This window comes from Heptranchias perlo, chromosome 3, assembly GCF_035084215.1.
Source record: "Heptranchias perlo isolate sHepPer1 chromosome 3, sHepPer1.hap1, whole genome shotgun sequence".
NCBI classification, from domain to species: domain Eukaryota; kingdom Metazoa; phylum Chordata; class Chondrichthyes; order Hexanchiformes; family Hexanchidae; genus Heptranchias; species Heptranchias perlo.
Window position 1 is genome coordinate 83,901,365 of NC_090327.1, and position 13,004 is coordinate 83,914,368.

Sequence of the window (13,004 nt, forward strand, 5' to 3'; positions counted from 1 at the left end):
CTCATCCTACTCATCCTACTTGGTCAGCCTCGTGTATTGTGTGTGGAGGATACTGAATGAAGATCAAAAATAAATTATATGCTTTGTCCAGCTGTCTTCATTCTTTAAATGGTGGAAGTTGATCTCCCAAGGTTTGCGCACAGTTTGAATTTTTCAGGTCAAACAGAGTTAGAGGCTGGGGATAATGGAATCAATGTGGGCAAGGAGAAGAGAAGAAGGCAAATAGAATGGGGAGGCAGGAAAGGAGGGAGTGCTGAGGTAGGATAATTCAGATTAGTAGGGATGGGGGATTGAGGCATGGAATAGCTATCCATTGACAAAGAGAAATACAGCCAGTGGGGGTGGGGATGCTGTGGATGCTAAATGCACTGTAAAGGGGGAATTGAAACATGGTAGGGGTAGCCTGTGAGGAGTTTGGGTGTGGGGGGGCAACTGCAGCCAGTGAGGGGGAGGGATTGGAACAGGAAATGCAGCCAGCGAAGGTGGGAGCGGAGAACCAAAATCTTGGTCCATGTGCTGGGGTGTAGGGACAGGATCTTGTTCATGGAGGTGGGACAGTTGAAAGCCAAAATCTTGTTCAGTGGGGGGAGGAGGTGGACATGGACATTATAACCTAACACACTGAAGGTTGTGCTTCCTTTATTTTCACTTGGTCATCATGTAATGTTAGGTCAGGTTACATTGTAATCAATTGGGCTCATAACATTACGCTTGCAGTGCCACCTACAGCAGCACTATCAATTTAATCTTGATACCACTTACCATTTTTGATATATTATAAATATATCATCTACCCACTGTTCTCCCTCCTGGCCATCCTCTGACACGTTTCTGGGAGTGCATGTTTTGGGTTTTCAGGATTTTGATTCTTAGCTTAGATTAATTGTATGCCAAATCAAGCTGCTGTTGCATTTTATGATCCGAGTTCTTTTATAAAACCCAGAAGTGGGATGTCATGCAGTGAAGTCTCTGACATCAAAAAGTCATTAACTGAGCAGGCTAAGTCATTTCTTTTTTTTTAAACTTCTATCTGACTATAACCAAGGTCATGCTACTTATGTAGTCTTTTATACTTTGAAACTGAAGTAGTAGTTTTGAAAATGTTTTACAGTTACTCTGTTTCATGGGGTAATTTCAAATTATTGCTCTTGCAGAGAGCTCCTTCTGTGCTGTAACCATTCTATGATTCTATTCTGGATCAGCTCCATATATCCTAGCTAAACATCACAGAACCATGGACCAAAAAGGTAGTTGTAACAGGTGGGAGTGAGTGACCTGCTGACTTATTCAAAGAGATTGTATGCTGTACCCGATTCTTGGGGGCCAGGCCATCTGTAGAAATAGAAGGGAAACTGATGTTGAAACACCCCTTCAAATACTACTTCCATGGCAATATACTGTGTCATGTTGTTACACTTGAGTGTATGTCTAGAGGACTTGGCGGAGTAGAAAGAACATGAGCAGAATGGTACTGGCACAGCGCTTGGGAAAGCATCTGTCTTCAACTTGTCTAACCCATACTCAATCCTATGGATTTTGACAGTAGACATTGACGAGCTATTTCACCTTGTCCAGAATAGTAGAACCAGACGACACTTGAAGGGTAAATTTAAAACTAATCTGCGGAAACATTATTTCAATGAGTGAATGGTAAATCTGTGGAACAGGCTCCCTTGGGAGATGGTGAAAGCAGATAGTATTGATTCATTCAAAAGCAAATTAGATAGATTTCTTTCGTGTGATAATGGAGTTGTTTATTATTGTAACATGTGACTCCCAGGTTGGTGGTAGGCGAATTAGATGGACCTTGCTCATTTTTTGTCTAGCAATTCCTATGTTCCTATGAATACTTATAATTGTGAGTCCTCCTGTAGTTCTCGTCTGCTGTCTTGTCAAGTGCTGTCCTGCGAATGGAAAAGCAGTTTTCAGGTGTTGGAAATGTAAGATGCTCATACAGTGACACTCAAGTCCCTGGATTGCAGTTCACATTAATTAGCATTATGCAGCTTGGTTTTCTCAGAAGGAATTTTTAGGTGAAGCCATTTTTAATTTGTTACTGTCCCACTAGTTTGTGATGAGTTGCAGCTAGAGATTTGTGCCCTACTGCAATAAGGGCATTCATAGTAAACATTCAAAGGACAGATGGTAAGACAGTCTGAATGCTTTGTATGGAAAACCAATCTATGGAGTATGGAGATACAAAGATAGGTGGAAAAGCAAGTTGCAAGGAGGATACAAAGTGTCTGCAAAGGGATATTGACAGGTTAAGCGAATGGGCAAAAATTTGGCAGATAGAATATAATGTTGGAAAATGTGAAGTCACCCACTTTGGGAGGAAAAATAAAAAAGCAAAATATTACTTGAATGGAGAAATACTACAAAATGCTGCGGTACAGAGAGATCTGGGTGTCCTCGTACATGAAACACAAAAAGTCAACATACAGGTGCAGCAGGTAATCCAGAAGGCAAACAGAATATTGGCCTTTATTTCGAGGGGGATGGAGTATAAAAGCAGGGAAGTCATGCTACAACTGTACAGGATGCTGGTGAGTCCACACCTGGAGTACTACGTACAGTTCTGGTGCCCTTATTTAAGGAAGGATACTTGTATTGGAGGCAGTTCAGAGAAGGTTCACTAGGTTGATTCCGGGCATGGAAGGGTTGTCTTATGAGGAAAGATTGAACAGGTTGGGTCTATACTCATTGGAGTTTCGAAGAATGAGTGGAGATCTTATTGAAATATATAAGATTCTGAGGGGACTCGATAGGGTAGATGCTGAGGGGATGTTACCCCTCATGGGGGAATCTAAAACTAAGGAGCATAGTCTCAGAATAAGGGGTCGCCCGTTTAAGACGGAAATGAGGAGGAATTTCTTCTCCCAGAGGGTTGTGAATCTTTGGAATTCTTTACCCCAAAAAGCTGTGGAGGCTGAGTCATTGAATACATTCAAGGCTGTGTTCGACAAATTTTTGATCAGCAAGAGAGTCAAAGGATATGGGGAAAAGGCAGGAAAGTGGAGTTGAAGTAAAAATCAGATTAGCCATGATCTCATTAAATGGCGGAGCAGGCTCAAAGGGCCAAATGGCCTACTCCTGCTCCTATCTCTTAATGGTCTTATGGTCAATCAATGTGTAATAGGGTGTCAGGAAACACTTTGTGCCATACATACTCTGTCAATCTATTTGATATAAGATATTGGTAGGTTGCCTTACTATTGATTTCTTTGGATCTGAAAAATTCTCTTAATTTGACGCCAGTGTCTGGCTGATAAAGATCAGATGCATTGCATTGCTTCATGCCTGGCACTGTTGGCCTTTCTCCTCTGGGAGGCAACCCTCCTATCTGCTACCTTTTGCAGCAGCATCTCAAATACTGTGTCTGTAAACTTGAGTGCTCTTCCTTGGTGCTGTTCTGTAATGAGTTAACAGTTTAGAAAACATTTCCAAAGTTGTTTGCAAAAAAAGCCACTTCCTTTTAAATAGCTTCTGCAGTGCTCCATATCTGCTCCCAAATCTGCAAACTCTGTGTGACTGGAGAATGCACACGAGGAGCTCACTATAAACTTCTAATTGGAGCTAACTCACTTAGTCAGGGTCAGGTGTGCACAGTTTGGGTGAGCGTAAAGCCCTCATGTTCTAGCCACGTGCATGGCCATCGTAGAAAATCTACCCCATTAAGTCGTAAGTTAAGCAGTAATATACAATTTATTTTTGATTATCTGGCTGCTTCATATAAAAGTATTCTTTATTAGCTCACCTCGTGCCAGTGCTCTTTTTCAGTGGATTGAGATAGAGTAGATACAGAGAAGCTATTTCCTCTGGTGAGGGAATCCAGAACAAGGGGGCACAATCTTAGTGAGAGCTAGGCCATTCAGGAGTGAAATCTGGAAGCACTTTTTCACATAAAGGGTAGTGGAAATGTGGCATTCTCTCCGCCAAAAGGCTGTGGATGCTGGGTCAACCTTCAAGACCGAGATCGACAGATTTTTATTAGGTAAGTGTATTGAGAGATATGGATCAACAGCGGTTAAGGAGCTGAGGTACAGATCAGCCATGATCTAATTCTATTGATGCGGAACAGACTCGAGGGGCTGAGTGGCCTACTCCTGTTCCTATACCTATAGCATATATATTTGAAGGTAAGATTTACAGTTATTGATAGTAATAAATGGATAGGAAATAATTATATACAAGGTACAAAAATAAATAAGGAAGGAGCATAACTTGTACTTATCTGTGCAGGACTTGGATTTAATTGCAGGATAAGACAGAAGCACATACGATTCGACATTCCATCCATTGCAGCAAAAATAATTGATAAATGATGTCAGCATCCTGTCTAATAAGAATGTTTCCTAAATATTCTTTATATTGCCTGTTAAATTGTTTGTTACACTATCTTATTCTAACAGTACAGGGATCCAGCTTATTTAACAGGATAAGGTTTAATTAGTATTAAAGTAATTATACAGATAAAAAAGAAAGGTGCCTGGAATCCCACAACCAAAGGAAGGAGCAAATGGGAGTCTAGGGGCATTAATAAGCGAGAAAAAATATCGGGGGTGAAAAAAGAATCAGTTGTGTGTGAGTAAAAACACAAAAATCCGGTGAAAAAACATGTTATTGGAGCTGGGAGACCGAGCAGAAAAATTTGCTCTAAAGAGCCACTCAGTGGCCACAGTATGCAATTGCATTGTGACATCAACATAGGAAAATTGCACAGGAAATGTGGACATAAGAATTTATAATGGCAAAAGTCGATGTAAACGTGCACCCAAAAAAGTGGCAAGTCAACAGGAACTTGGGAATTGGACTTTCATCACCATCCTAGATCCCTCTTAATCTTAAGTCAAAATACAGTTATCCCTACATTTATTCCATTCTATCCAAATTTCTTCAATTTGCCTCTTGATTGGCTGATTCTAATATGTGGTTGTTTCCCAGCCCTGATTTCCATTTTCTCTGGAGCTCCAGCAGACCAAGTAAGCTTAAAGCAAACTAAAACAATTGAACAGTCTATAATTAAGGATAGGGTGACTGAACACCTCGAGAATTTTCAGTTAATCAGGGAGAGCCAGCATAGATTTGTGAAAGGTAGGTCGTGCCTGACAAACCTGATTGAATTTTTTGAAGAGGTGACTAAAGTAGTGGACAAGGGAATGTCAATGGATGTTATTTATATGGACTTCCAGAAGGCATTTGATAAGGTCCCACATAAGAGACTGTTAGCTAAGTTAGAAGCCCATGGAATCGAGGGAAAAGTACGGACTTGGTTAGGAAATTGGCTGAGCGAAAGGCGACAGAGAGTAGGGATAATGGGTAAGTATTCACATTGGCAGGATGTGACTAGTGGAGTCCTGCAGGAATCTGTCTTGGGGCCTCAATTATTCACAATATTTATTAATGACTTAGATGAAGGCATAGTAAGTCTCATATCTAAGTTTGCCGATGACACAAAGATTGGTGGCATTGTAAGCAGTGTAGATGAAAACATAAAATCACAAAGCGATATTGATAGATTAGGTGAATGGGCAAAATTGTGGCAAATGGAATTCAATGTAGACAAATGTGAGGTCATCCACTTTGGATCAAAAAAGGATAGAACAGGGTACTTTCTAAATGGTAAAAAGTTAAAAACAGTGGATGTCCAAAGGGACTTAGGGGTTCAGGTACATAAATTATTGAAGTGTCATGAACAGGTGCAGAAAATAATCAAGAAGGCTAATGGAATGCTGGCCTTTATATCTAGAGGACTGGAGTACAAGGGGGCAGAAGTTATGCTGCAGCTATACAAAACCCTGGTTAGACCGCACCTGGAGTACTGTGAGCAGTTCTAGGCACCGCACCTTCGGAAGGACATATTGGCCTTGGAGGGAGTGCAGCGTAGGTTTACTAGAATGATACCCGGACTTCAAGGGTTAAGTTACGAGGAGAGATTACACAAATTGGGGTTGTATTCTCCAGAGTTTAGAAGGTTAAGGGGTGATCTGATCGAAGTTTATAAGATGTTAAGGGGAACGGATAGGGTGGATAGAGGGAAACTATTTCCGCTGGTTGGGGATTCTAGGAGTAGGGGGCACAGTCTAAAAATTAGAGCCAGACCTTTCAGGAGCGAGATTAGAAAACATTTCTACACACAAAGGGTTGTAGAAGTTTGGAACTCTCTTCCGCAAACGGCAATTGATACTAGCTCAATTGCTAAATTTAAATCTGAGATATATAGCTTTTTGGCAACCAAAGGTAGTAAGGGATATGGGCCAAAGGCAGGTATATGGAGCTAGATCACAGATCAGCCATGATCTTAACAAATGGTGGAGCAGGCACGAGGGGCTGAATGGCCTACTCCTGTTCCTATATTCCTATGTTTCCTATGTAACAGTTGCAAACTAGTTGTAAAGGTAGGAAGGTTTAAACTTTATAAACACTGATTTGTACAATTAGAGTCATTTACGCTTTCAACCTGTGCTTGTGTGGCTTTCTTACAAGCACAGAACAGTCTTTGAAAAGTGAGTTTCAGCTCCCTCTCTCCAAGAAAATATTAGTTCTGCTGTCTCCAACTTGTTAATTCACCTGCCAAATCAAAAAAAAACAGGGTTCTGATCTACAGCCTGGCCTAAAATTACAAGACTGTCAGTTGTCTACAAAATACTGACTAGAGAAATCCTATTAGTTATTTGTACTTCACTCAGAATTTTATTGTGCTCTCAGTGCGAGACTGTAAGTTGGCTGGAACTCTGTCCCTTGTATGCAGAATCATGCTTTAAGCCATTGGTTCTGGTCTTCCCTTTGCGGCGCAGCACAAACTTTTGAGCTCTTTTTGTGCTGCAGTCAGCCATCAGGGTCCATTTTGTGAGGTATCTGTCCTTGTTACAGTTTATAGCTATCTGCTGAAGACAAAAAAAGTGATGTAGATAGTTAAAATTTTTACATTGGAATCCTTTTCTTCTAAAATTAGTGCTGGATGGGTAAAGATGTAGTGAGAATCGTTTCTCACAACATGTAATAGTAAAACATTTTGTCACATATATCAATGCACATAAATAAACGAATTGGCCACATAGTGTAATGCTATATCATACTGTTTTCAGATGTTTTAATGGTATGGAAATGTTGGGGCCACCACTGCGAACAGGACGAGATTTACAAGGAAAGCATCAAGTTGATGGTAAAACAGGTCATAGCATCAAAAGACCAAATGGGCTAATGGCTGTAAATAAGTGAGTATTTGCTTAGTTTGTTAGACTGTTCACATCCTCAACATCTGATTTAACCCCAAACTGAGCTTCTGACCCCATGTCCTCTGCATCACAAGACTGCAGACTTCCACTTCCTTAACATTGCCTGCCTCAGCCCATCTGCTGCTGAAACTCTCATCTCCAGAATCGACTATTCCAATGCTCTCCTGGCTGGGCGCTCATCCTCGACACTGTGAACTTCAGCACATCCAAAATTGCTGCCTGTAACCTATCCTGCATCAAGTTCCATTCAAAGATTGCACCTTTTCCTTGCTGACCCACACTGACTCCCAATCTCCCAACATTCTCAGTCATGTTTAAATTCCTTTGTGGCCTTGCCCCTCCCTATCTCTGTAACCTCCTGTAATTCCCCCACCCCTAAACTCTTCATTTCTCCAACACTAGCTTCCTGCACATTACCCACCATTGGCGTCCGTGCATTCAGCTGCACGCTCTGGAATTCTGTTCCTAAACCTCTCCATCTCCCTCTCCACCTTTTTAAGACCCTCCTTAAAAGCCACAACTTTTGGTGACTCCTAATATCTCCTTTGGCTTGGCATCCATTTTTCTCTGATACTCTGTGAAGCGCTTCGGGATGTTTTTCCATATTAAAGGCGCTATTTAAATGCAAGTTCTTGTTGTATTTAACCTCCACCTAATGAAGCAATGAGAAGGTCTGGTAATTATCCAAACTGGTAATTATTTTTATAAAATTTACAGCAAGCTTCATAAAATATACTTAAATAAATTTTATTTCCAAGAGTGAAGTAATCATATAATCCACAAATGGAAACTTGCATTATGGCCCCACCGGATGTACTTTGTCCATACTTCATGTAGTTAAAAATCATGACAATTTTAATTAATATTTTTAGGCTACAAAATGGAAAATAAGTCACATGGTGATTCCCTGGCTTCACTGAAGGATGTGGAGATGCCGGTGATGGACTGGGGTTGACAATTGTAAACAATTTTACAACACCAAGTTATAGTCCAACAAATTTATTTTAAATTCCACAAGCTTTCGGAGACTTCCTTCTTCGTCAGGTGATGTTCACCTGATGAAGGAGGAAGCCTCCGAAAGCTTGTGGAATTTAAAATAAATTTGTTGGACTATAACTTGGTGTTGTAAAATTGTTCACTGAAGGACAGAGTGATTGACAAAAATGGAGTTTTTTCCTTCGTTTCTCTGGTTTTACTTTGTTTTTAAATAGCTGTTTTAAAAAGCTACACTGAAAATGGAGATCAAATTAGTGCAAAATTGACAAAAGATGTTTGGGGTTATTGTCACAGGATACCTTTGTGGGGCAAAGTATGTTGACTTGCAAATGTATTCATAAGGTGATTTGCTAACACACCAATAGGACAGGTTGCAGGAGGAAGGCTGATGGTGTCCATGTTTTATTATTCAGCTGATTTTCAAAGGTAGTGCCGGTTCTTCAAAAGCATTATTAATGTAAGACCAGCATGTTGATGCTGTCAGTGTATGGATTGTCCTGCATTACACAAGTGGGTAAATTGTGCTCTAGTTTACACTTTTGTAATTCATACAAGACTGTATTCTGTTTTCGCTGCTGAACAAGGTTGTTTGGTCAGTTTGGCAGTGGGAGAAAAAATAAATCTACTTACCAGTTAAAGTTTATTTTTAGGTTCTTTTCAGCAAGTTTACTTTTAGGTTGCAGCTGCACATTGGGAGCTGATACCACTAACACAGGTCCCATACAATATAAAGGCAGGTAATGGGATTGAGTATATAAGAAATCAACATACTTTGTGTGTCACAGTTCAATTTATACTGACATAGCACATGGTAAACTGGACTCCATAAACCTGAACTTAAATAATTTATACAAAGACTATTCTGTTTTTGCGGAGGAACAAGATTACTTAATTTCCTTCTGAGAAATATTTCATCTCAAGTTTTGTGAGAAGAATTTGACTGGTTTATTTTAATTAACCCCTTGGCTGCCTCCAAAATTCATATTGTACTGGACAATCTAATGTTTTGTATGTGCTGTTGATTACCATTAATTTCACTGATAGAGTTAGGGGGGGGGGTGGTGGGGTGGAGAATAGTAATGTTGGTAACGGGATTGTTCTCCTATTTTACACCCAGGAACAACAGAAAATGATCAGTAAACCAGGTCCAAAGCTGACCGTAAATTTCTCATAACAATTTATCTCAACATGACATCTAAAAAGCAGTTAACTGCTAATGTGGCTTTTTTTAAAACAAATTAAAAGTTTACAATATCTGCGGTTGCTCAATTAACAGCAATTTTGTATCAAATTCAAGGAAAGCCTTACGATGACGTCCAAAAGGCATTTGGAAAGTACTGTGGACATTTAGGAACTGCAAAAGGGTAGGAAACAAGAAGCCCCATTAGTAGAGTTATGTCTGATTGAGGGGAAAGTACTAAGTGGGGTGCCTCAGAGCTAGTGGTTGGGGCCACTACTATTTCTAATTTACATAAAGGGCCTGGATTCAGAAACCCAATGCAAAGTGGTCAAATTTACAGATGATACCAAATTAGGAGGGACAGTGGATTGAAAGAGGTAGCTCAAATTACAAGATGAGTTAAACAAAATATATATGTGGGCAAAACAATGGTAGATGGAATTTATTGCGAAGTGTAAAGTACTGCACATACTTCATGAATAGTGTTGAAATAGCTATGGATGAAACTGAAAGAGTCCCCAAGAGCTTTAGTAGACTCAACACTAAACTTATCCAATCAATGCAGAGCAATAATCAACAAAACCAATAGAATGATGAACTACTTAGACAAATCAGTAGAATATAAGGCAGAGGAGATAATAATGTTATCGTGCTCTAGTTGGACTGTACCTTGAATATCATATCTGTTTCTGGTTACCAGTACACAAGGGAGGAGTTCAAGTACCGGAGGCAGTGCAGAGAAGAGCCATGAGACTGATCCCCAAAGTTAGTTATGAGGAAAGACTAGAAAATCTTAGACCTTCCAGCCTAGAAAGAATGCATCTGAGTGGTGATCTTATACAGGTGGATAAGATTGTTCAGGAGATGAAAAAAGTAACCCTGTAATGCTATGTTAAATTAACTTGCAAGAATAGAACAAGTGGGCACAGGTTCAAACCATTAAGAGAAAGAACTTGCATTTATATAGTGTCTTTTATCAAGACGTCCCAAAGCGCTTCACAGCCAATGATGTATTTTAAAGGATTTAAGACTGAGATCAAAAAATTCTTCTTCATACAAAGATTCATCAATGTGTGGAATAGACTTCCAAGTAGAAAAGCCGAGAATCATTTAAGAAATATCTAGATGCTACAGTGTGGGACTTTAGGATCTTTCTGGATGGATGAATTAAGATGGGCTGAATGGCTTTCCTTATCCATAACTATCTTGGGATCTATACCACTGGTTTCTGTAATTGACCATATTCATGAATAAAACTATTTAATACCTTAGCCTGTGATGAAAGTGTCTGGCATGGCAGATGTTATCCATCATATTTTGTAATACATTTATTCCCAATGTCTAATGAAGAATTTAACTATCTTGCATTGATCATTCCATAAATAAATCTGATCAAAAATATTTTAAAATCTTGTATCCGGAAAGCAGACTTATTACTCTGAAATATAAAATTGCAGTCATGCCTTTTTAATCATTAAGATTAAAAGGGAAAAATGTAATCTCAAACTTTTTTTTAAAACCTATTGCTACGAGAGCGCTATTTTTTGGACTTGATTATTGAATTTATGAATTTATTTTAGTGACCTGTGGACTAGTCTTTTCTTTCAAGGCAATAGCACTACTGTCTATTGATCTTGGCTTGTTAATTGTGTAATCAGTTGTGTCTGATGTTATAATTTGACTCTCTTTGGCTAGCTAACTGGCTTTCTATCCCGTATGTATCGTGCATCAGTATGGTATTCCAGTATGATTTCCATGGGGTTCTGAGATGTTTCAGAATAGACTTTTCTTGCCCTTGACTTGTTATATATTTGGACTAGCATGGTGTGATCAGGCGAAATTTCATTTCAAGCTCAATGCCTGCTGTCATTGGCATTCATGAATCTTTAGAAATGTTTTGTTACTGATGCTGCAATTCATTGGTAGATAAGAATTTAGAGATGTATCTTGTATGCAAAGGCTGAGCAATTGGTGGAAGCTATTGATAAGTAACCTTTTTGGCTCACCAGAATAACCTTATGAAGAGATAAGTGACTCTTCATCTCTTTTTATAAGCTTCACCACAGATTCTGATTCAGTAGATAGTTGGGTTTTTCCTCCTCCTTCCACTATACTGCTCCGATTGAAACTATTACAAAGTGGCAGTTTTTATTTAACTGCTGAATTATAGAAAATGTGCCATTTGAGATGGGAAGGACTACATTTAATTACTGCTTTTAGCATTCTTTAAAAGGACAGGATTTCAGAATCCCAAATACATTCTTAGAAAAGTTCAAGAAAACTAGTATCTACAGCTACTTATGCATAGTACTCTGAAATATCTGAGCTAGATAGCAATTAGATCATTTTTAGAATGTGTCACATGAACATTTTCACTTTTTCAAGTGAGAGACAAATAGTTATCAAAAACAATATTGTATTTTGACCTTGTGTACTAAGACTCTTCACAAACCATTTTAAGTGTACCTTTATTTAAACTAGTTCATCAAGCTGCTCTGGGGCCATCCAACGGACAGTATTGTAGATGGTTAGATTGGGCCTGTTGCTAACCTCCCTAGCCCAGAGGCACTAATGCCTGTTGTAATGCCCCACTGCCATACCTACAGATATGTGAAAACTCAGGGCAGATCAGGAATCAAAACTGGAATACTCGTGGTCTGTATGACCTATGTATTTACCCACTAAGCAATTGGTAAATCCCAATAAAAAATCTTTTTAAAAATTATTTCCACAGATACTTTTGCAAATCAGGGACAGATTAGAGGAGGATACTGGAAAAAGAAATTTATTTATTTCCAATTATCTTCCTTTTTCTCCTCTCCTAAAGGAACTGACTCTTGCTGTAATACCGTTCCATGCATGATGGGAGCCCTCTACAATCTTGCCCAAATGGCTGTTCTTCATTCATTACAGGCTATTTGAATGTGAGTAACATCACAGCTAAGTCCAAATCTGTTCTCGGCCAAAGTCCAAACATACACTTACATGCAGAGTCAATCAGGAGAATGAGCCATGGCTCTCTTTCCCCCACCCCTTGTTGTCCCAGCTGAGATATACTAACTCGGCACAGACAGCGATCAAATTCTTCTCTGACTCAGTGTTCAACTAAATGATGCATTTACTTATGAGTAATGGCGCAGGTCCTGGAAAATATGTTTTAAAGCCCAAATCACATACTTTGGTGTAAATTATTTGAAACTTTGTTCAGTCTTCATAGGTATCAATGTATAGTATCTATTGTTTATTGCTCTGGCAATCATAAACAAGGACTATAACTATTTTCCAAAAGTGCCATTTTACTGAATTGGAAATTATAGATATTAGAAATACAGTAGATAGATTTGACATTTTAAAGAACAAAAAGTTTCTCTGTATTTTGTGTTTTAACTGGCAGGTTGTTAGTGGAAACAGTTTTGGTGATTATATAGCCGGCAATTTCCTGGTTGAGGCATGTGCCTTTTAGCTTTTCAGAGAATAAAATTTAGGTTTTTCCGGATCATGTATTTTTATTTAAAATATATAATGTATTATGGCTATGAAACATGGGATTAGTTTAATTAAATATTGATGCTGTGGGAGATAGGCTAATG

General features: G+C 39.0%; 1 protein-coding gene across 4 annotated transcripts in view; it reads left to right on the forward strand.

Moving 5' to 3' along the window:
• The window catches only part of zc2hc1a (zinc finger, C2HC-type containing 1A), an 88,281-nt gene that overhangs the window by 57,604 nt on the left and 17,673 nt on the right, over positions 1–13,004 (forward strand). For 3 of the 4 annotated variants that reach the window (XM_067980653.1, XM_067980665.1, XM_067980660.1), the window contains exon 8: positions 7,089–7,217. The exons of the other annotated variant lie outside the window; for it this stretch is intronic. In XM_067980653.1, the coding sequence (XP_067836754.1) occupies positions 7,089–7,217 (129 nt within the window). The remainder of the gene's footprint in view (positions 1–7,088; positions 7,218–13,004) is intronic. 4 annotated transcript variants of the gene reach the window in all.